Source organism: Aphelocoma coerulescens, chromosome 10 (assembly GCF_041296385.1).
Source record: "Aphelocoma coerulescens isolate FSJ_1873_10779 chromosome 10, UR_Acoe_1.0, whole genome shotgun sequence".
NCBI lineage: Eukaryota > Metazoa > Chordata > Aves > Passeriformes > Corvidae > Aphelocoma > Aphelocoma coerulescens.
This window is the reverse complement of record NC_091024.1, coordinates 14,644,473-14,669,405: the sequence shown is the minus strand read 5'-3', so window position 1 is coordinate 14,669,405 and position 24,933 is coordinate 14,644,473. Positions and strand designations below refer to the sequence as shown.

At 39.2% G+C, this 24,933-nt stretch overlaps 1 protein-coding gene across 7 annotated transcripts in view; it reads left to right on the top strand.

Annotated features, from left to right (window-relative positions):
* The window catches only part of THSD4 (thrombospondin type 1 domain containing 4), a 279,213-nt gene that overhangs the window by 244,695 nt on the left and 9,585 nt on the right, over positions 1 to 24,933 (top strand). For all 7 annotated transcript variants that reach the window (XM_069026195.1, XM_069026199.1, XM_069026194.1 and 4 more), the window contains 7 exons: positions 4,486 to 4,661; positions 8,410 to 8,506; positions 9,375 to 9,617; positions 11,847 to 11,976; positions 13,651 to 13,855; positions 14,135 to 14,308; positions 23,285 to 23,458. In XM_069026195.1, coding sequence (XP_068882296.1) covers positions 4,486 to 4,661; positions 8,410 to 8,506; positions 9,375 to 9,617; positions 11,847 to 11,976; positions 13,651 to 13,855; positions 14,135 to 14,308; positions 23,285 to 23,458 — 1,199 coding nt within the window. The remainder of the gene's footprint in view (positions 1 to 4,485; positions 4,662 to 8,409; positions 8,507 to 9,374; positions 9,618 to 11,846; positions 11,977 to 13,650; positions 13,856 to 14,134; positions 14,309 to 23,284; positions 23,459 to 24,933) is intronic.

The window sequence follows — 24,933 nt, the reverse complement described above, 5'->3', positions numbered from 1 at the left end:
ACCATTTTCTAATATCCTCCGTTGGCTCTGAAATAAGGGGTTTGTAGGATCAGATTGTTAAAATCATTTGACTCTTGCTGATCATGAGATCTTAGCCCTACTCATATTTCTTGAATTAAGCTCAGACTCCTGTGGGAGCTTTGCCATGACCTCAATAGAAGTTTGAATTCAAAAATTCAGAGGCAAAAAATAGATAATTCAGTTAATGAGAAGTGTGCCAAATTTCTCTTGAATGTTCTGTAACTAAGGTGTATTCTAATAATAAGCAAATATCTGTGCTTCTGGAAAGGAGGTTTTTTTGAGAATCCACTTGAACTAATGAATATTTCATTATTTTAAAACTGTTCATTATGGAGTTTCTAGGCATTTGGCTTTTTTCCTTATTGTGCAAAGGTATTTTAAAGTAGCCTAGAAGCTGTGTGCTGTGACTTACAGTATTTCTAGATTGTGGTCCATGTGTTCTTTCTTTGTTGACCTAACAGGTCTTGTGTATTTCGTCCTGCAAGGCTGACAGGCCTGAAGGCAAGCTATGTTTTGTGACACTGAATAGTTGGGTTTTTTGGTGTTTTTTTTTTTGTTTTGTTGGGTTTTTTTGTGCTTTGTTTGGTTTGGTTTTTTGTTTTTCTTTATGTCTGGATTTTCATATACTTTTGGAGAAGAGAGTTTTACAATCTATGTGCAATCAGAAGTAGCCACTGGTTTTAGGAGTTACACTGGTGTGGCAGCTGGTCAGCAGGCTGTAGGTGTGGCTGCTCAGTTAAAGGCCAGCTCAGTGCATTTTCCGGACTTTTCTCTTTGCTGGATTTTCCCAACAAACCCCTCCCTTCCAAGTTTCTTTTGCTGTTACGTTCCTCATGGTTTGTACCATTAAGCCAACTGGCATATTACAGGAGATGTCACCAAAGGGTATCTGTGGGGTTTAGTTGTACAAGATACACCACCCTGCACTGATTTTTATAAAGCAGTACATGAATATTTTAGATTTGTCTCTGAAAGCTCCATATAATGTATTTTTGTGCAGGAAAGATACACAGTAGAAGTTGCATGTTTCTTTCACTTCTCTCATCAAAGTGCTTATTCAGAAGCAGTCTTATTATTTACTGTAGCTGTATCTGGGCACTTTCTTTAAAGGTGCTGGGAAAGTGTTGTTGTTTCTACAGAAAGCTGATATGGCCAAGACATTCTTGCACTTGAATTAAACTTAAAAAGCAACAGGATGAAATTTTTAAAAGCTTCTTAAAATATTAAAAAAAATGCTTCAAATGTGATCTGTCAAGTAAAGGTTGTGCTTATGTAAAAATAAGATAGTTGCTGCACTTTGCCTGTAAGATGCTTTGGTTTTTAATGGGCAGCTGCAAAGCAAATGCAGCCTGAGAGCCCCATCCATCTCACACACTCGCCTGTTCGAGGTGCCTTTGTTGAGGACCTTTATCAAAGAACATTTTATGATGTCTTTTCAATCTTTGACTTGCACCTGGAGTGCATCTGCAGCTTGTCAGGGTTCTCTGGATTAAATCACCAGTAAGACATTTGCAATTGACTTCAGCAGCCAAACCTTGATTTGGATTCCCACTGGCCACAGTTGCAAGGCCTCTTCCCAGAGAGAGGAACTACTCCTGCTTCACTCTCTTTGGGTCAGGACCAAATGACACTTAATATATGGGAAAGAACTTCAATTCTGTCTGTCTGCAGCCTTATTATGGCTTGTAAAGCAATTAAGTAGGACTTAGGACACTGTTCTCCCAGACAGAAGAGCCTTAGGACAGAAAAATATACTGTATTACTCTGCATATTAGTGCTGTTGCCAGATTTAAGAGGTTTCATGTTATTATTGGTACTGTGCCTATTTTGGGTGAAAATATACTGCAAATAGTGAGGTACTACACCCACACCTAAAATATTTCTCTTCAGATATGGTTAGAAGAATAGGAGTCATTCCGCAAGACACTTACAGTATATATCAAACTGCTAATATGGAGAAGGTAATCAGAATTTGTATCCTGAAATACTCCATATCACCAGTGCAAAACATTATTGAAGGCCACTGTAAACAACACAGTTTTAGTTAAAAGCCATTTCCAAGATGCAAGATAAATTAAATGAGCTGCAGCCTGTATGCAGAATTCCTCAAGAGGAATTAATGGTAAAGCTTCTCATAATCTTTCCTGCTTTGGCTAAAAATATTAGTACCATAAAAATTCTTCAGAGGGCAGAGTTGAGATGGTGGATGCAGAGTGATCAAAACATAAAAAAGGCACATTTTCCGTTTTTATGGAGAGGCCTCTTTCAAATCTGTCATATGATGGATTTGAAATGAAAGTTTAATGTGCACTCAGTTTCTCAGACAGCTATCTTTCTATAGCTTCATTATTAATAACAATTTAATCTTAGCCAGCTCTCTCTTTTTTCTTGAGCTCCTGATGATTCATTTATCTTATTTGTTTAGCATCAATCTAAGAAAAAATACTCAGATCATAAAGTTAAGGAAGTGTTCCACATTAATAAACCAATGTAAAAGCAGTCTCCAATACATTTTGCAGAAGTGTTTAATCCACAGTTGTTTGAATTAAAAAGTAACAAATTGTAAGTAGCGTACAAATAGCAAGTAAATAATGTGACTGGATTTCATCTTTAACCTGTATGTAATATTTTTTAGCTTTAATTTTTCCTCTCAGCACTATATGAGTAATGATGAGGCCATTTCCATGGCTGACACTGTATAAAATACTTTTCAACTAATGTTCACAGTACAGAGACTGTTTTGTTGGCATGTCAGTAAATGAGACCTGGGAAGCAAGTGGATGTATGATGGGTCTTGGGAAAATAAACATGTAGCATTAAGCAAAATAAAAGTTCAAAGTGTGTGAATACATTTGCAAGGTCTGATCCAAAGCCATTAAGTTAATTTACATTTTTGCTTTAATAAAAATATTTCATCAATATTAAGCAAATTATAAATAGTTGGGTAGTCAGCAGCAGCCCCTCCAAGTCGAAAGACTTTGAATTTTACAACCTAACAAGTCAAAGACACTGGCAGCGTCACACTGTCCCTTCACACGGGACATTCTGTTGTGAGTCCTGCAGCAAAAGCAGAAAGACTGCTTTAATTGATTAATTAAGTTAGTTCAGATGTCTGGAATATGTACAAATAATATAAGTTTCTTCTCTTATGTGTATTACTTTGGAATTAGTGGCATAAATTTCATTTCCTGTCATTTAGGCCACGCATGTAAGTTTTTCCCAGTAGCATAAATAGTTGTGTATAATGTTGAGAGCATTTTAACTGAGTGTCACAGTTGTTGAGACAGGGCAAAGAAGAAGCAGTCTCTGGAATAAATGGGTCCTTGACCCTAACTTTTTTTAAGTTCAAAGCCTGTACCTTGAATTTGCATTTTAAAAAGTAAATTACCAAGCAATATACAGCCAAGGGTATTACTAGATTTTGTTGTTTCTTTTAAAGTTTTTATTTAAAAGCAAATTCTTTTGTAATAAAATGGAAAATCTGTGAGTAGAGCCTTTGGAGAAAGGGTTGTGTCGTTCCTGTGTAGTTAAATAATGTCTGATAGAGTTTCAGCCTCTATATATATTTTGTTGTTGTTGTTTTTTAATAATGCAACTGTAATAATGCATAAATTATGCACATGTATGTGGCAGGAGTTTCTGACTTTAAGGATTGAAAATTATAGTCACAGACAGATAAAGAAAGTAGGAATGAGAAGGAACAGAGGCCCCTATGTCACCAAACCACTGATTTGCCCATAATAACAAAGGGAATGCACTGCCCAACAGGATACTGAATCCAGATTTTATCAGTCCCTGGCTAGTATCTGATTTGCAAGTCACTTTTTTTTTACGCAGGAGATCCTACTGGCCTTTTCAGAGGGCTCAGCACTCCAAGCAGTGCTGCAGGTGAGGGCTCTGCAGGTGTTCTGACAAAAAAATAATGTTCTGAAAAGGAAGTGGAGGGACCAGCCAAATGTCTTCATGAAGAATAACAGGAACATTTGGCAACTCAGGATACTCATGTGCCCCTAAATTGTTTGTTGTAATGCACTGATTTTCTGTATCTGCCTCTGTGTTCTGTTCTGCCTAACTCACAAAATAGTCCATGCAACGGGAAGAAAGTGCAGGAAAACCACTTCCTTGGCATCCATGTGAGTTGTGTGTGCTGCTGGCTGGCTGAGAGTCATGTGGCCACCTGGGAGAAACTGTTGAAAAGGGTTTCCAAGCTGTCTTTGATTTTTGTTTCTTTTCCTACAGCATAAACATACAAAGTGTTGAGACACAGTTTTCTGAGGTTGGTTTGTGTTCTGTTTGTTGGGTTTTATCCCACAACTACTAATGTAACTCTGTTCTTTTCAGCAGCTTTGTTCCCTGGTGTCAGGAATACTTAAGTGTTCCCTGCAGCTGTGAGGAACTGATTGGGCACCATTGTGGGAAGGGCTTTCCTCTGACCAAATCCTTGTGTTTGTGTCCCCCCTGCAGCCCTGCGGAGCCGCTCGGGACGCTCCATCATCAATGGGAACTGGGCCATCGATCGCCCGGGCAGATACGAAGGTGGTGGGACAATGTTCACTTACAGACGCCCCAATGAGATCTCCAGCACTGCAGGGGAGTCATTTTTAGCTGATGGGCCAACAAATGAAGTCCTTGATGTCTATGTGAGTTAGTATTTAAATTAATCTTCCTGATGGAAAAGAAATTGTTCAGTTCATTGTTAACATGCAATACTAAAGTTGCATTCAGTACCAACACTTTGTTAATTTAATTTTGAAGTGCTATTTTTGATATTTTACACTTGTTTGCTGTTGTATCCATTTTGCTCCAGATCACAGGATGTTTAAATCAAGCCTTTTTCTCTCAGACCTTACTGATCCAGTAAAACCAATTTAACTTGTTCAGTAAAGTAGAAATAAAGCATACAAATGTCCAGGGCTTTTCTTTGGTGGACTGGATTTTTTCTGGATACTTTCCTATTGAAACAAATTTGGCATAGTTTAATTTTACAGTGAAGAAGCGAATACCTAAGCCAGACAAGGCCTCTCACCATCTCAGTTTCCTTTAAAAGAAGCAGGTCCATAAACCTATAGAATGTAGGATTTGAAGCAGGGCAGTTTTAATATGAAGCTGTGATAGGAAGACCATAGATAATGGCTGTTTGAGAAAGGAGGAAAAGACAAATTGTGTCTGAGAGAAAGAAATCATGTTGAAAAAGCTTTTTACTTCAGATGGGATGGTTTTTTAGTTCATCATACTGAAATAAAAAATACAACTGGAATTAATTACAATTTATTCCAAGATAAATGGTGTGTTCTGAGATTATACACTCCCACACAGTAAAATTCATTTATTGAAAAACTAGGTTAACTGAATATATGATTCTTTCATCCAGCTATGGCTTTTTTGTCCTTGAGTGCAGTATGGGGTGGAAAAGTGAGTGTGCTAGATAATTTCATAGAAAAATTTATAGTAACTACCCTGATTACAAAGCTGGGAAAACTTAGATGGTGGCAAAATTATTCCCCGTCTGCTATATGGTGTCTAATAAAGCAATGTAATAATTATGATAACACTAGGATCATTAAGGTTGAAAAACACCTCTAAGATCATCTAGTCCAACAGATCCAAACTTCTTTTCCAATTGATTGCAATGTATGACTGGCAAAAAATTACTAGAAAAATAAACAGTTGGGCTCCTAGATTGTGCAATGCAGACTCTGTATTTCTCAAGTGTTCATGTCACTGTGCAGTTACAGGGTTTGTGAGTTGAGGCTTGGCCCTGAGTTTTTATTGCCAGCCAATTAATGCCTAATACATAATGACCCAGAGAGAAAAGGGTCGGGAAGTGGATTAAGCAGATATTTCCAAAGTAATATCATAAAAAAGCTTTAAGTTTTGATGTGTGATACTGTGATGTTTTAGTTTAGGCTTAGTGCCTGTAAGAAAGCTGCCATGATGGGAAGAGCTTTACCAGCTTTGCTCTGTGGCTGCTGCTGTGGATCGCCGCTTCTGATTTGACTGCTCTCTCACCTGAGATGCTTCTGGTTGCTGTGAGGAATACTGCAATTCAGTATAAGATGATAGTTTAGTCTCTTTTTTAATATAGTATGGGAAGATAAAGATGAATAGTACAAGGTGCAAGAAAATCAGTGCTCAGTATGACACAGCCTCTGTCCTAGGTTTGAAATGTGCAGCCAAGCAGATACAGATGTCTTTTTTCAGACTTCGTCTTGCTGTGCCTGAATCGTGTCATTTTCCATTCACCCATACTCATGATCTTTATGCTCTGTGTAGAAAAATGAAGAGATTTGCAGATGAGAACTCCAAATGGCTTTCTGTTCTGTTTTCCTGAAATCATGCTGTCTTTCTTCCACTCTGAAATATAGAGGAAAAATCTTTCTGATTTACAGGAGGTTATAAATAACAAGAAAAAGAGATGCAAATTCTGTCCAAGTGTGAATATACATTGCTACAAAGACTTAGGTCCATTAACTCAAAGCAAAACTATTCTATCATTTCAGGTATTTTCCTGCAGGAAAGCTGGAACAATATACTAATTAGGGGCTTAATCAGTTAAGCACTCTCTAACATAAGCCTATCAGTTGTTTTAAGAAATGTGATGGAAAAACCATCACATGGGAACCACTGCGAAGTTGTTCCTGGAACCGTCTAAAGAACAGGGTCCTGGTTCTGGAAGGGGAAGTGTACTCTTCTGCTGAAGTCAGCTCACAGTTCTTGGTTCTCTCAGGACCACAAAGAAGGTGTATTTTTTGGATAACAAAGTGACATTGGAAGGACCCAACCTTACAAAAAATACTGCAGACAGTGCATTATTAGATGGTTCAGAAAAGTGAATGTTCTCTGAGCGACAGAGTTTAGAGAAACAGCGGTTATATTTGGCAAGGAAAAAGTGATTTTGACATAAGTTGAAACAAGGGTCTGAATCCCTAGTTGGTATTAATTTATGTGAATTTAGTGAAGCCTTGAAGCATTAGTTGTGCTGGGTCACTGGGCCATTAGGATAGCAGGACTTTTTGCTTTTAGGTCCATGGATTGTGAGAACCAAAGAGCCAGAGCAAGCTCTGGTGTTTGCTTGTGGGTTTGTTTGGGGTTTTTGCTTGTTTGTGCTTTGGTTTGGTTTTGTTTGATTTCATTTTGTTTTGTTTGGTTTTAAAAGGTACTTTGAGTATAGTGTGAGGCTTCCAGCAGACTAATCCCCACAGAGAGTTCAGGACTAAAACATACATGTCAGTAGAGCCGTACTGAAGCAGTGAAACAAGCAGCTCATGACACCCCTGCACTTCTCGTATGGGTATGCTCAGGCTTGCAGCAGCAATGCAATAGGACTCAGCTGGGAATGGAGTGTGCTGCTAACAGATTAAAAAAGCTGTCCTAAGGTCGTATCTGTCTCAGGTCCTGTTATGCCCAACTGCTTAAAAAAGCACACCTGGAGTTAACAGTGGCTTTCAGAGTCATGCTCCTGTCAGCTCATGTGGGCTTGTGCAGCAGCATTCTGAAAACACTGAGCTTCATTTTCACATTTAAAGGAGAAAACCTTCTGGTTCCTGCCTGTGTTTCATAAAGAACACGTTGATAGAGTTGTGGCTGGCTGTAAAGCAGTGGGATTCTGGCTGCACTTACACTGCATCTTCATTCAGTTGAAAGTGAATGTGGAAGGATGCAGGAGGGCTGCGGACGATCTTCAGCTACTGCAACAAAGTCCATGGGCCTTTGTACTCTGCTCCGTGGCTATTTGCTGAGCAGTGCTTGTGGGGAGGGCAGCATGACAGCAGCAGCTTGAGCTGATCCATTGCTGGGGCTCCGTGGGGTGCCAAGGGAGCTGCAGGGTGCTGAAAGGAGCAGTTGGCTTTGCAATAGGCACAGAGTAACGCATGTGTGCTGTCTGCAGGTGCTCTCCTCAGGCCACTGGGGAACCTTTCAAAAGGCAGGAGGCTGCATGTCTAAGGTTGGGGGTTATGGGGTTTTTTTTTTGGTTTTTTTTTTGCTTTGTTTCTTCTTTGCTTTTGTTTCCTCATACATCTGTCAAGTTCCTGCTATCTTAGAATGTTTTGATGACCTTAGGACCATCTCTTCTGCTGCTGAGGCCTGGTGTGAGCCTCTGCTGCTCACATTGCTGATGGGGAAGGCTGTGGCTGGCACAGCCCACAGCTCACCTTGGCCCCAAGCATGGCAGTCTTGGGTTTTTCAAAGAAGGTTTAGACAAATAGTTTCTAGCTCAGTTTTGCAAACACAGGAACTTTTATTTTCTTCTTTTTGCATTCTTTGGAGAGAGTCACTAACCATTGCTTCTATCCTGATGTAGCTGATCGGTTCAAGCTGATATTTATATGTAAGTGTTAGTAACATAACAAGTGGAAGAACTCAATGTATGGCTGGTTTTCTTTTTAGATGATACATCAGCAGCCTAACCCGGGTATACATTATGAATATATCATTCCAGGAGACAATGTCATTAGTCCTCAGTTGCTTGCTCACAGGAGGCCAGGTAAAATGCCACCATTTCCTTTTATCAAACATATTTTGTTACTTAATAAGCTAGTGGAGAAATTTATACCATTAAATTCAGTAAATGGTGCCATTGTTGTGGGAGAGGCCCAGAATTTCACCCTACATGTTGAATGAGAACTCAGAACAGATTTGCTAACTTCAGTGAATTAAAACTGGCAGGGTTTATTTATGCTTTAGCTGGGAAGATTACTACTTTGAGTAGGAGTGTTGTAACCATGTCTCAGAAATGAAATAGAACATGATTTTTCAGAGTCCTTTTCTTTTTGAGATGATTTAAAACAACCTTCCACAGTTTCCCTTTCCTCTCACAACTGGAGAGGATGAAACAGAGCAGTGTTTTCTTCCCAAGCAAGAACCTGGGCAGCTCCTGCCTGAGCTGTGGGTATGTGCTCCATATACTCCTAGGAAGTTCTGAAGGACAGGAGAAACTTTGCAAGTGAATTTGGTCCTCATTTTAATGTTCGTGACTTGCTTTGACAAATTTCTGAGTGTTTGGTATGTTCATAATGAGGAGCAGCTGTGCTGTGACATGGGGAAGCACAGAATGCAAAGCATGGAACAAAACAAGCTTTGGGAAATTTTGACACTGGGTGTGTTAACTCTATGTTGTCTTTGGAGATTCTTCAGTTTTTAGTTTTTAATGTATTTGCTGGCTAAGACTTGGTTATCTTAGTTTAAAACAACACAATCTTTGCAGGTCGTTATTAGGCAGTCTCTACATAGCAGATTAAAGCTACTTCCAAGTTTAATGATGTTCCAGTTTTAATTATTAGTGGATCATAACATAGAATAATATTTTTATGTGAAGCTCATTATTTTACTTTACTATTATTGTCCATCATCAGGAGAGCCATTGAATGGTCAGTTAGGAATGCCAGAAAGTGCAAGTCATGAGGATGAGGATTTGCATAGAGAGGCAGACATTCTCACTGGACAGTCAGCTGGAACTTTTCCAGCTATTCAGCCAGGAAGATTTCCTTCTCATCAGCCAGAAAACCAAGTGCCTGCTATGCAACCACCAAGACAAAACCGAGAACACAACTGGAAGCAGGTTGGAAAAACTGAGTGCACTACTACATGTGGGAAAGGTAAGTGCTTTGTGTGTGCACAAAACATTGTTAGACCTGCTGTTTTCTGTTATCTTACAACCAAAAGTCATGTCACAACTATTACCTGTGATTATATTTAAATCAGTAGAAACAGCAAAATTAAAAATACAAAGCACATAAACTGTAAGGAAAGATATGATATTTGTCTCTGAAAGGAAGTATTCCAGCAATTATGGCGAGCTGCTCTCTCCCATACCCTTGATACACAGCTGCTTTCCTCAACATTCGTTGGCATTCTTTACCATTCCCTTTTGCCTCTCCAGCTTTGTCAGATACACCCTCTGTGCTTTTTGTGTCTTTGTCAACAGCTTTCTGGCCTTCATGGGAAGCTTTCACAGGCATTTCATCAGATATATCTTTGTCTCATTGGATGTTGCTGGAGCAGCACTGGTGTGACTTCAGAAATTGGAGGTTTTAATAGGAGAGAAGTGGGACAGAAAAGGGATGGAGAGGGCCTGGTAATTAGTAAGCTTTTGGGGAGTCGTGCATACACTGCTTGCATATACTGCAAAGATTAAGCTTGCTGTCAGACATTCACAGTGATCACAGATTCAATAATGCAAAACACAAGCAATTACTTGGAAGAATTAAGTTTTTGTGATGGTAAAAGTGAAATCTTTTGTACTATGCATAGCCACCCACCACCATAGCCAAAAAGCTGCAGAGGTTTAAAATAAACATGTACCAGTGTGGGAGCTCAGCTGACTGTCACCAGTTTATATACATATAGAACATTTGCTTCCTAATTAGTTTGAGAGCATACTTTGTGAATTTGGTCCAAGGCCGGATGAGTGTCCATGTTACAGCTACAGATAGAGCTAAAAAATCCAGCAATAGTGATAGCAATCAAAATTGCTTCTCAGTTAAAAAAAAAAGAGAGAACTTTTTTCCTTGGTAGTACTAGAGCTAAAATACAACCAGTAAAATTCAGACTTCTTGAAGTCAGCCCTTTTGTAGAGAAAAATATTTTAGTTGGCATTTAAGCACACTGTGCTTTTAATAGAAGTCATATAGGCAGGATCCATAATTGTGTTTGATTATTGGCTAGCAGCAATCAGTGAGTATCAACTGAATTTCCATATTCAAGGTGAATTTCAGTATGCAAATCAGGTAATTTGTGGTGCAGTTGCAGGAACACATCAGGGTAAATGTATCCTTCCTTTCCATCATAGAAATCTTGGTTGTGTATCCCGTGGCTTTTACAGACATTGGCACATAGTTCTCATCCTCGTCCTTTCTGCAGAGATCTGGTCACTCTTGGCAGTGGTATTAATGAAATCTGAGTCAAAATGAAGATGGCAAAACTGTAGGACTTAAGAAAAAAAACTAAAAGGGTATCTTTCTGGCTCCTATACAGCTTAAATTTACTCCATGAAATTTAGCAACAGAATTGCCAAAAATAAGTTTCTCTTTTCCCGTTATGTGAAGAATGTGTGCATGTTCTGATTAAGTTAAATTCAAAAGAAAATGGATCTTGAGAGCAGGATCCTGAGACTATTGAGACTGTATGAACATTTCTTATGATCTTGGTGTGAGACGCCTGTGACTCTCTGATGCCCCTAAGGCATTTCAGGCCAAACTAGGTTATATAGGCTGACAAAGAAGAGGGTGGAAAAATCAGGAAAAAAATCTATACTATTTAAGGCTTTTGTTTTCATTTTGCATCATTCAGTGTAGGACACTTTCTCCTTTTTTCTTCTCTCTATGTTTTCTGTTCTACTTTATTTCTTCATGCAGAAATAGAGATGATGCTTTCTAATTATTTTTTTATGATCCACCAAAGTTAAATAACCTTAGGAAATTCTAAATTGCAAGAAGAAAACAAGAAAAGTTATTTTCGTGCTACCTAAGGAAAAGGAAAGCTAAATTAACAGTTCTGATGTAAACCTGTGAGATTTCAAAGCACGTTAGTAAAACTTTGGCTTAGAAAAAGACTATTACATTTTTTTACAAAGTAAAAATGCTTCCCATGAGAACTGCCACCAACTCTTGTCCTAAATTTCCATTTAAGATGACTGAGCAAATAGATCTTCTGAAATTCAGTGTGGAAACTGCTACCGCATCCTGTCAGCTCTTAATTTGGAAATTTTGGATAAAACCTTTGTCTGTGTTTCCTGTTGTCAGATTATGCTTTTCCTTTCTGCATCAATGTTGGATGCTGCTGTTACTGCTGTACGAGCCTTTACCTAATTGTCTGTTTAATTTCAGGATCACAGTACCCGGTTTTCCACTGCGTCAACAGAATCACTCACGAGGAGGTACCTGAGGGTTACTGTGACAGTAGCACCAAGCCCATTCCAGAAGAGGAGGCCTGCAACCTCTTCCCATGCCCAGCTTTGTAAGATACTATAAGTCAAGTGAAATAAGCCACTATCATTAAGATTTTGCACATGAAAGAGGCTATTCTAAGTAGGAAAGTAGTTTGAACTTCTGAGTACTTGTGTCATAAATTGTAGTGGATTTTTTTTTCCATAGTTGTTGGTGGCCTTCTTCCCCTTCACAGGGAGCAGTAGCTTTCAGAGTAGATAAAAGGGAACCTGGCAACAAGTAGGTGTAGCAGTTTCTCAAAATGGGTGTGATTGTTCTGTGTGGTCTCTGTGGGTACATTTTTCTCAACTGAGAGGCTTCTGCATATGCCTGTCTAAAGAAGAGGCTCTGTAGGTCCTGTCACTCCACATGAGATCAGTGTGCTATAGTGGCCATATATTGTCATTATTTAAAGATGAGACAGTGCTCACAACAGCCCCCTTGTACATTCACCTCTCTTCCCTGAATTGAGTAGTTCTTCGGCTCCAAGACTGGTTCTGAGGTGGTGGTCCTTGTTTCCAGCACACTGATAACAACCAGCTCAGGTGTGGTTTCCTTCTGAAATCACGCTTGCTATTGGGAAACTGCAAATTGCAATTGGCCGAGCAACTTGTTTTAAATATTCAAAAATTTAAAAATAAATAAAAATTAAAAAAACAACCAGAAGGACTTTTCATCCAGGGTGTATACCAAGAAGAGAAAAGGGTTAAACCCAGTTGCCATTACAGCAACTTTGTTTTAGGTCAATTTTCTGTCTCTCTTGGGGTTATACTCTCCAGTTCTCTTCTGAGCAGCAAATGTTCACTCCTTATCCCATGGAAGTTTCTAGTGGTGTAAGTGCCCTTACGGGCTCAGAGATATCTGATGAGCAATTTCCTAGTGCATATTAGATACTCAGGAACTTCTGAAGTCATTTTCCTGGAGATGTCTTCTCTCACCAGAAGCATTTTCCTCACCTTTTTCATTCTAACAATTCATATTCATTCAGGATAGTATCAGGAGTACAAAGAAAGAAATGTAAATATTTAAGTGCAGAGATTTCGCTTGCTATCCACAAGAGTTCTGAAATAAAATGTGTAAACAGTTCAGATACTTCCTTTAGGTGTGTGTCTGTCTTCATGCTTGTAAAGAAAAAATTGAAAATCATGTATTTATACAAAGGTGACTAAATAGATACAGTGAAATTTTGGAATGAGAAGAATATATCTAGAGATTTTTTCAATCTCTAAAATTAATTACATTTGTTCATTGCTTATCATCTACTATTTCAGTTTTACTGATGAATGAATGCCTGGATGGGTTTCATGATTTTTGTGTTATTGACCTTTTTTAGAGCCTTTGCTGCAGACAACTTTTATGCAGCACATCTTAAACTTTTGGGAAGTGTCCGTAGAGCACTAATATATATTACAGATAGATCCTTCCAAAAACCAAGCAGCTATTACAGGCTTGAGTAACTTTTGTAATATGTCTTGAGACCATGAACTGTGTAATCTGTAGCCATGCTCATTATTACCAACCTCTGCAGGAAGGCTGTGTACACAGGTATGCGATGGTGCCTCCTAAGGGATTGTTGCACACACAGAGACCAAAGTGTGATTTTATAGGATTCTGGACCAGCATCAGAATCATGTCATTCCAGTTTTGTTAAGATCGGTGGTCAAAATTCTTTGTGGAACAAAGATTCCCTTTTTTTTCACTTCAGCTGGGATATAGGGGAGTGGTCTGAGTGCAGCAAAACCTGTGGGCTCGGAATGCAGCACCGCCAGATCCTGTGCCGGCAGATCTACGCCAACCGCACCCTGACAGTGCAGCAGTACCGCTGCCAGCACCTGGAGAAACCGGACACAACCAGCACCTGCCAGCTCAAGATCTGCAGCGAGTGGCAGATCAGGACAGAGTGGACCTCAGTGAGTAGGATCCATTCATTTGGGGCAGAAAACCTCAGAAAGAACATGAATTTTCTTCCAGGTATCACCAATCAAATATCAATTTGGTTTTGTTTAAAACAAGTGGAATATTAAAAGCCTTGGAAATAAGCAAATCTTAGTTCAGTAAATCCCTGCTTGACTATGACAATCAGTTTCCTACCCAGAAAGATGTCTTAGCAGGAGTGAATGAGCTGTATGGTCCCAGCTCCCTGGAAAACCACTGCACAGAGTCCTGATGCAACCTCCCTTTTGTTACAGTGTTCAGTGCCTTGTGGAGTGGGGCAGAGGACTCGAGATGTGAAGTGTGTCAGCAACCTTGGGGACATTGTCGATGATGAGGAATGTAACATGAAGCTGCGGCCAAATGACATCGAGAACTGCGACATGGGCCCCTGTGCCAAGAGCTGGTTCCTCACAGAATGGAGTGACAGGGTAAGGCTTCCCAGTATCTTTATCCTGCCAAACCTTCTAAAACAAGAGCATCAGAATTAAAAAATATTAATCTGTACAGCCATAAAAGGAGTAATCTTATTTTCCATGTTTATTCTTGGTCTTTTAAACATGCAAAAGCAAACAAAAAAATAATGATCCCAAGGGCTTCTTGAGTTTGTGTTTAGATATAAGAATACATAGAAAGGGCAAGCATGTGGGTATATGGCCAAACATCCAGACTTAGAATTGGCTCTGAATCTGAACTTTCCAAAATATTGAGTGTGCTGAGATTTATTATTCTTCTTTGCTTAGTTCTGAGTCTCACGATTCAGACTCTTAAAAATTTTCCCACTGTTTTTTTGAGGGATACAGATTTGAGGCCTGATGTCTGGGTTTAAGTTCAAGCCATAAACGAATTATCTTATAGGTGTGAAAAGAGGGGAACAACCTCATAAACTCAGGCAGGCTTGATTCAGGCTCTTGTGTTTTGTGAATGTGGGTGTTGGGGTTAATTTTCTTCCAGTGAGTCAGATTCTCTGCATGAAAGCAATAAAACCAGTCATAATTTAAGTTATTTCATGATTGGGCTCAGAGTTGTTGTTCAGTGTGATATTTATATGCTTTCATTAAGAGGCTTACAAACATGGGCTAAGAAAAGCCTGGTGTTTTGGTCCCTCTTGTGGGTGTTTGTGTATCAGTTTAATCTATAGACAAGTTCAGCCTTCAGTCTGTAAAATCCCGGTTACATCTCCCTTTGCTTTGACAAGCAATGTAATCTGTCAGTGAAGCTGTAAAATTACATTCATAACTTCATGATTTCATTGTTTAGATCACTTTGTGGTAGTAGTACCTCTGAAAGCCAGGAGTGTCAGGCTCACAGTTGTGCATTCATTTGGACACTCAGAAGATTTTCCCCACATGGTTTAGATGCAGAGATGGAGCAGGAACTTCACAAGTAGGGCAGGGACCTGCTGTGTCACAGAACACAGAAAAAGGCAGATCTTGCTTTAAAGTCTGCAAAATTTTCAGCCCTTAGACAACTCAAATAGGTTTTTTAAAGAAGGCAAAAATATAGACTGCTAAATCTGTGGTGGTGTGACTTTTTTTTCCTGTGTGTGCTCTTGCATACAGTGGACAGAACAATACCAGGAGAAGCAGAGGTATTAGTCCAAAGGGCAAAGATTTTGCTGTAGGGAAATGGCAGTGCTATTTTTATTTCTGCTTTTTTTTTTTTTGCTTATAGATCTGTTCTTTGTACAATGCTGTTAAATCCATTCTACCCTCAAAGACATCATTTGGCCCAACTGCTATCACCCAGTGCAGTTCTACCACATAAAGCACAGACATCGCAGTGAAAACTCTAGCACCATTCTCTTCATTACTCTACACTCATATTTTGTCCTCTGCAGAATTAAAAGCAGCTTTTGAGCTGAAGGTTATAACTGTAGAATGTTATTATGCTTACTTAAACGTGTTAAATGAGACGTAGAAGTGAAGCAGGTAGTGTGGAAAATGTTGGAGTTTTTTTCTTACCACAAACTTTTTAGGGCTGGAGAGTAAAGAATGGATTTTGTTACCTTCTCAGTTTATATAAGTGTACAGATTAATTTCTTCCAAATGCTTGCTACTGTAGTTGGCATTATTCACCATCACTTCTGCCAGGAGTGGGTTTGGAGTTTGATTCACAAAGAGGATGTAAGAAACAGCTTATTTCAGGAAAAAAGTAGATTTGAGGTGGAATATGCAAGATCTCCTAAGATTTACACATACCTCATAACTCTGATGTTCTGACACTAAGTGGCAGTGATTCCAGTGGCAGGCAGTGAAATACAGGGGCAGTGAACAGCTTTGCAAAGTCCTTTGGCCATTAGCTTTCATCTTGAACCTTGGAAGGGCTGTGTCTTAGGAGCAGAAGTCTCTCTTTCTTTGTAGAGAAGTGTGTTTCTATTAAAAAACAAGAGAAGAATTCTGTCATGGGCTAGAAAATGGGCATTCCCAGGTGTATGGGCTTTGCATGTGTCATTTCCTCAAACAATTCCTTAAAAAGTACTTTAAGCCAAACCACACTTCAGCAATAAGCATAGATCAGCGATGAGCAGCCACAAATGGTTCAGATAAGCAGCCAAAAGTTCAAATGCTTTAAAAAACCTTGTTCAAACCTCTTGAGTCTGCAAAACTGTGGTGAAAATCTCAAAAGAACAGACCTTCTTTGTGAGATTTATTACATGCCTACTTCAAGTCCCAGCTGGAAATACCACAGAACAGTCTTTCCCATTGTATTTTGACATTTCAGCCGTGCCTAGAAATAAGAGGTAAAAGAACTTATCATAACTTCTGGAACTTTGAAATGGTTGAGTTCAAACTTAGTTACAGCTGTAAGAGAAGGCCTTCTCTGAACCCACTCTGCAGTGTACATGTGTACAGTTGCACATGCAGCAAGTAGAGATTTCCAGGAGCCTGTCAGATACTGGTTAGGCACGTACTTCCTCTTTCAGCAAGGGATAGATCAGCCTTCCCTGTCTGGATTGATGGGATGCATGGTCCATTACAATATAGCCTTGGTTAACTAGCGTAACAGCAAGAAAAAAGCAGAGCAACGTAAAAATTACAGTTGTCTTTGCTGGCAACAGATGTTCAATTTCAGGATTTGATAACTGTAGTACGTATTTGTGCAAAATTTGACAAGGGTATTCTTTAACATTGTTTTAAGAAAAGAACATGGTGTAATTTAGGAATGTTGAAAAGATCTTGTGTTTTCTTATTTTGCTGAAACCTTGCAAAGTCTTAATTGATGCAAAAATCATGCTAGTTACCTATATTATCATTAACAGTTTCTGTGGTTCTGAATTTTATATTTACATTTCCCTAAATGTAACTTCAGCAATATAGCATAAAAAGAGCACTTTAAAAGCTGCAGAGCACACACAAATTTGTGTGTAGGAGTTGTGTTTCTGTCCCAGGGTGGGCCGTATGTTGCTTTAGCCTGTAACTTGGTTACCTTCTTGCTGTGTTCCCCAGTCTTGTTTTCCCACGACGTAATTATGTTTTTTATGGGCCACCTGTTTGGCCCCATGGCATTGACCTCCTTGGTGTTGGTTTCTGCACACACTGAATTTTTATATATGTAATTAAAAACCCTTTCGTGTTCCTAAGGCAATACAGCTCTTGATTTGTGATATTTTGATAAACAGGTTTCAGAGTCCATTGTGTGTGTGTTACACAAATACTTTTCCTGCAAAGCTCAAGAGGTGTGTGGCCACCATATGCACACTGGAAAGGAAGGAGGGAAAGTAATTCATTCTTGGGAAACAAACACTTCTTTTCTGAAAAGTATATACTCTTGTTCCTTGTATGGGAAGTAGGTCTAAACACCATATACTGATATCCTGCAGGCTCAGTCTTGAGAGAAGCAGAAATTTTTACCCATTTCAATGGAAAAGATTACAGGTTAAAAGTCTGTAGTAGCAAAGTGAGACTGGTCTTGCTTTGTCTGTGCCTGTCTTTGCATTTATTGCTCTATCTTGAGCATAAATGAGAGAATTAACTTAAGTTTCATGGCTTTGACTTCTCCATGATCTTTAACCTCTTTTGCCTATAGAGAGTCTGGACAAACTTTTGAGATATTTTTATGTGCATTTGTAGAAAGATTGCTTCCTGTCTCATAATTCTCTAAAGATGTCATAGTGCATTAAAACAGCAGAGTTCCACCAAACAGCATCCATTAATCAGTAGAGTAAATCTGGTGAACCTTACTGAACTTAGAAACAAAATGGGATTGATGGGAGCAGATGAGATTCTTGCAAACATTTCACATGACTGATTCTTTGACAGCTCTAATTGCTGGAAAGTTTACTTCTCCTATGGGTCAGGAGCGGGAAACTGCATTGTCCTGATTTACAGCAATGGGAGACTCACCAATGTTTCCTTCCAGCTAACTGGAGCATTCCCCTCCTGCATTTTTGTTTATTCCTCATTGCCATCTCCTCTGTTCATTTGTTTCTCATTTTATGTTTGGAGCCTACTTAGAAGAGAAGCCAAAATACAAACAATTCTTAGATGTTAATGAGATTCTGCGGCCAAAATAAAATCTTGGGAAGAAAGAAAAAAATGCTGCACGTCAGGGAACATAATCAAAACAAACCAAACACATGCTCTGGATTTCACTCTTCATTAAAAGGAGTAACAGCAATGCTTCTGTAATAATCTTCTGCAAGTGAACTGTAGTAAAAGGAGAACTTCATAAAAATCAATGTTTTATTCCTCTCAATTCTAAACATTGCCTAAAAGCTTCAGGTGGGTTTTTTGACCAGTCAAATGTGGAACCACCAATGAATATTGTGGCTTACACTCGTCTTTCACTGCTTGTTATTTAAATCTGAATACTTCACTTAAAATCTCCTGAATCTTGGGGAAAAAAAGAAAAATCACCATTAAGTTTGTGCAAGAGTTCATTATTTTTTATTATCACTGTTTATTTGTTTTAGTATAAAATGAAAACAAGATAAAATACCCCTTTTCATTTCATGTGGGATTCATATGGAAATAGAAGGTTTGCATTCTTTATGTGTAAATATGTAACTCACTTCATAATTTGCAATGGAACATACAGCCAGGAGGGTTTTGATAGAAGGGTGGCCAAGGTCTACACAGATTTGTGTTTCCTTCTGTAGACCTGGCCTTGCTTTGCCCCAGTTCAGCCCCTAAAGCCTGCCTGGCTTTACCTGTGGCCCAGTGTTGCAGGGAGGATGGCACGCAGGGGCAAAACAGGGGCCACGTTATCAGGCAAGATCCCGGTGATGAGGCAGGTGCACGGTCAAGCTGGGAAGTCCATTCAGTGACAGAGCTCAGGGTCGGACCCAGCCCAGTGATCCTGGGGCAGGCCTGTGGGAATGAGGCAGCCCCAGGGTCCAGCTGCAGAGTGAGCCCAAGAGGGGGGATCATGGAAGTGCAGGCTGTGGCTGGGAAAAGGCACCTCTCCGAGGAAGCCCAGACAAGGACTGGTGGAGCAGGGCCAAGGTTAAAGGGAGATCTGGGCCATGAGCAAGGCGTGGCTGGGGCCCAGGTGAGGCTACAATGTGCTGGTGCACTCAGGCCCTGAGCAGTGCTGGCAGCTCTCCAGAGGGGGTTATGGTGTGAGCCAGAGCAGTGAAGAAGTCTCTTCCCTGCTGGTAATTACTTGAGAGGGCATTGGTATTGTTAGCTTGGAAGGATGCCATGGAACTGCTGAACTGACCCAGCACCTGCTGTATGCATAGGTGCACTCTAAGGGAAACAATTTAAATCTAGGTATCAGAAAATGTTTTGACAATGCAAAAGGATTTTTTTTCCTACACTCTCTTTTAATTTTTTTTTTCTTTTTTAAGAAAAGGCTGCTCTCAGTGAGTTTATGTCCTTTGAAAATCTGCCCCAGTCTTGGAACTGTGGCAGAAGTGGTCTTCTGAAATACAATTCTGAGTATATTATTGGAAAAACAAAGGTTACATTATCTGTCTAGAATCCCTTCTGAAATGGATTTTCTCAGAGTAGGTCACATAATGTTTAGGAGTTTTACAGATGTATTTGAAACATAGATCTTCATTTTTATTTTTTGCAGTAGTGTAACATCAGCAGGATGACTGATAAAAATCTATACTATCTTGTGGGGAATAATTAAGGTGATGAAGGTTAAAAGTATGGTAAACAGAAGTCCTGCACAAATGGGGTATTCTACAATTGTTTGTTACTTAAAAGTTGAATTAAGGTTAGCAGTGATGCTGAGGCCTGGGTGAAAGGACTCTGGAAGCCCAGGAGACTTCCTGTTGCCACTTTCCTGTGGGCTGTTGCCCCAGTTAAGGGTAATGAGTAGGGCTGGCACATCAGTGAAGGGGAACTGTCACTGCTAAAAGGGATTTTTTTTGCTCTACCCTTGCCTTGTAGCTGTGACAAAATTCAGGCTTCCACTTACAAGTTTTCCAAGTTTGCAGGAACTTGCCTTATTTTCCTGGACTGCTGCTCAGTTGTTTTCTGACACCTATCAGAGCCCTGAATGAGGGGTTTTATTTTTGGTTTTTAATGGGTATGGAAAGCTTCTGAAATTGAACTCATGAGGGAAGGACCTCAGGAAGAGGAAAAATGGCAGACTCCTTAAAACACAGACAGAGGTTTCTGAGGAATTTCTGCCAATTAAAACAAGACTGTGAAACAAAATATCTTTAATAATAGGACCAGAATAAAGCTGCAGCTTGTGAAAGTTCCTCATGTTTCACAATGTTAGGTTATGGCAGTTACTGTGTACTAATGCAACAAATCAATGGCACCAAATTGAAAGTAATGGGCGTGTCAGTTGGAAAAACCAAGGGGAGAGGATTCATTATGCAGCTCTCTGCATAATGGATGCCTTGGACTTTGGAAATCCATGGTCTTCACACAGAAGATTTTTGCTGAAAAGGAGATAAAAACATGAAAAAACAAATACATAATGTGAAACATTCAGGTTTAAGTTTGCTTTGTAAATCCTTAGAGGGTAGTTAATCTGTAGTAAAATCTTGCAGCAGAGAGTGGAACAACCCTATACCTTCCCATTTGGTATTTCCTCTGTTATTTGATATGCAAGCCTAGTTCATAACATAATCATTTAAAAGGTAAGACTAGGGAGATTTTCTGGATGACTTTACGGACTAAATTTGTTCCCAGCTCTATTTGCAAAGCAGAAAAGTAAACTAGATTGTCAAATGAAAATTAGTTAGCAATAAGAAAAGTATTTGCAGAGCACATGCATCGTTCTCTCTGCTTAATGTAATTGAACATACTTGCTGAGATGGAATGGGAACAGCCACAGAATTGATTTCAGCACGGTAGGTTTGAGTGGGAGCCACAGCGTGGGGCTCAGCTCACCTGGGAGTGGCCTGTCTGAAATGGATGTTGTAGTTTATATGAACAGGAAAGTGTTCACTACTAGCACAATTTACATCATTCTTGTATTTTCAAGATTTTGCTGCTTTACTTTGAAAAAGCCTCCTTAGCCATGAAAACGGTTTGCTGAGCAGGTAAATCTATTTTACATACCTGTATGAAAGGGGAAAATTTTGTAGTGCACCACCAGCAAAAAAGGCTCATTAGGTTACTTCTAGGCATCATTTAAGAGAAGCTTAATTATTTGATCTTGCAGATGGAGGAAGAAACCTGAATTTCTAGTTTTTCAAAAATTGTACTTTGTTAGAAAAATTGCTTCTAAAGAGTTGAATCACTTCTTTAGTTTTCTAGGTATTCCATTTCAGTAAATCTTTGCTATTCTATTTGAACATCTTGTGAAAGGAATCAACTTGCTGATAGGAAAAGTGGTTTTCTATTCTGTATCTGTGAAATAAATGTAACATGACTACATGTTTCACACAAGTAACCAGTGTTCCTCTGCACAAGTGAATAAAGAGCAGTTTGCAACCAACAGTATTTTCAATCACTGGTCTCTCTCGAGAAGATGAGTGACTCTTTGGTTGGTCTTGTTAATAATGGTGTTGTCGTGGCATCTGCAGTTTTGCAGCTGACTACTGGCAGTGAACCCTGACACTGTTACCAATGGCAGCTAAATCAGGTTAATGGTCGACTTTGTGTCTCATTACCAGTTTTTTGACTCATTCTTACTCAATATAATTTAAAAAATGTTCCAATGCAGAGTTATATTTATTCACAAGGAATGTAGTTCTCCTTGTGGAAGTAATACACAGTTTCTCCTAATTACATTGTATGTTAAAAATAAAATCTGAAATTGCAATCAAATGCTTCTTTTTCTCCCATATATTACATATTTATATGTGGTTTTCTTTGCATGGGTAATATAATTGCTTTGTTTAACTTGTGTTATATACATACCTTTCAAAGATATGCACAAAGGTTTTTCTTTTATGTTAATGGTCTAGACATGAAATGCCAAATGCATTTTAACAGAAAACAAAAGGGAAGATTAAGAAATAATTAAGCAACAAAGGAACATCAAACACGAGAATTTCTTATTTCCTCGGCATGTTTCTGTTTTTTAAATGTCAGTAGCTTGGTGCTGCTTAGGACAGTGAAATATCAGAGACTTTCCTCCTGCAGTAGATGAAAGAGCAAACTCTAAGGGCATAAATGGAATTTATCCTGTGATTTGTGGATGACATCCATACTGTCTCTGAATATGTGACATAAGAATTTGCATATCACTGTTTAGGAAGAGCTTTCAGAATTTAGCAGTGTACTTTTGAGAATGGTAAACATTAGTTACTGGAAAGCCTTATCATTAAAAGGCAACATTGAATGGACATGGCCACCTCTTCTAAAACTAATTAAAAACTTACAGTTGAAACAGGCTGGGCAGTAACTAACTAGTGGTTGCCACAGTTGTTTACTGAGAATTTACTTGAATCTTTTGAAACCAGCTGTCAAAAAAATTTGTATTTTCCTACTTTACTGTGCTGTCAGACTCTGTCAAGTTGTTATATGCAAAAGTTCCAGGATGTACTGTGCAGTCACTTTACTCCCAGTGCCACAGCCCTGTGAGTCTTCCTAACCTTGTCCTTTCAGCCAGTGTGAGAGCCACTTGGCTGATAGCTTGCATGGTTGAAGGAGAAACTCAGTGAACAAGTCAAAGGCTGAAATAGGACTGCTGCCTTTTATTGAAATTATCCATTCTCAGAGCTTTTAATTAGGGTGAAAAAAGATGAATAAAATTAAAACTTAAAGAATTTATGGACAGGAGGAAGAAAGGAAAAGTAACAAAGCTTGCAAAAACTGTAAAACGAGATTCCTTTCTTAGCTAATTCTTTCATTTTTGACTGTAAAGACAGGTACTACTAGTAGTGTTTTCAGAAGTATGATGCTGTAAGACAATTTGCTACAGCTGAATTACAAGTAAAAATAATTGACTTTGTATAAGTGATTGCCTTCCATGACTGTTGCTTGTCATTTCGTTGTGCAGTCTGGGGAGCACACAGGTGACCGTGTCGTGTCTCTTGCTCGCAGTGCTCTGCAGAGTGCGGGGACGGGATCCGCACGCGCTCCGTGGTTTGCATGACCAACCATGTCAGCAGTTTGCCTCTGGAGGGCTGTGGCAACAACAGACCCTCGGAAACAACTCCCTGTAATAACGGGCCCTGCACTGGGAAAGCGGAGTGGTTTGCGGGGGGCTGGACACAGGTAAGCCAAGTTCTGTATCTAACATATCTGCTGCTTTTCTACTGGTATTTTACTTTTAAACTTGTGGTTTTATGCAATGAATATGTGTGCCATAAGGTATTTCTTCATCTCTCTAGAGTATTTGGCATTTTTTCCTGTATTTTACTGAGTTGATGTTCAGTACTTTTCAGCATCTGCTGGGTTTTTTTACTTTGATTAAAAAAAAAGATTTTGTTCTTCTCCTCCTCTCTATCTTCATTTTCTATTTTTCATCTACTAACCCTATGTATTTATGAAATGAATGATGACAGAATGCTGCTTAGCATGTTCAGGTGACAGGTTTGCAACTTCTAAAGTAGAGCCTTTGTGATCATGCTTAAATGCAGGAAGATACTTACCTATGCATTTTTATGTATATGGAATTTCCAACAGGTAAGGCAAAAAACAGTGGCTACATCAGAAAGTTAGCTTTGGTATTGTTGTGCTGAAAGTCATTACAATAGGCAAAAAGGACAAATTTTGATTAGTGGCCTCTATACTGATGCTCTTTCCTCGAAGTAGATTCTTCCCTTTATTCACATCTAGTAGTCCTTCATGTTCCAAATAAACATTTCTGCTGTCAGGCACAAAGGCATTTCAGAAGCTGTTGGCTCATGCCCCAGGCATTTATGTCCCTTTGTGTAGGCTCTGGCATAGCCTGGAGAGCCTTTGGGGCTGCTGGTGCCAGCACTTGTGGAGCTGTGCTGTTAACTCGCTGCACTGCAGATCCCACGGTCCTTCCAGGAGATAAGGAGCTGGAAATTAAACTGGTGCAGCTAAGGGGGAGATTACAGGGCTACTACTATGCTAATGCTTTCAAGTGTAAGTGATAATTATTGTGTATAAGAATATGTGTAAGAATAATAACAAATTCAAATTTAAAAAATCTTTTTCTGCAGTTCTAATAACAGATGAAATCTAGGCCATGTTACTCAGACTTCTCCAGATGGTGAACAGGAACTCTCTACCCATTTTTGCTGCCCTGGAGAGGTGTTCAGTCAGAGCATCCTGACTGTTCTTTTAATTCCCCTTCTTTTTTTGCATGGAATTGAATTGTTTCATGCACACAAGGGTACAAAGTCTTTACTGACCCGAAAGCAATGTCTGACAACATCAATTCTACCAGACAAGTTCTGGCTTTTAATAGCAAAATGAGACCAGTCAGTAGGGCAGAGCAGGGGCTAAGGTGGGGTGTTCAGATACTGTCTGTAGGAGGAACCATTAAAAGACAGCAGTAACTGAGAGGTTCTGTGTTAAAAAAATGTGCAGTTACTGTACTTCCTGTAGAATTTATTTGGGTGCATTTATCTTAAGGTTCTTCAATCAGCTCAAGAGTTTTGTGGGAATCTGGTAAAGGGATTGTAAACTCTACCAAAGATACCAACAAAATCCCCAGTGTTAGAAATATTTGATTGGTTTAGGCTGGAAAAAGCCTTCTTAAAATCATAGTCCTTTAT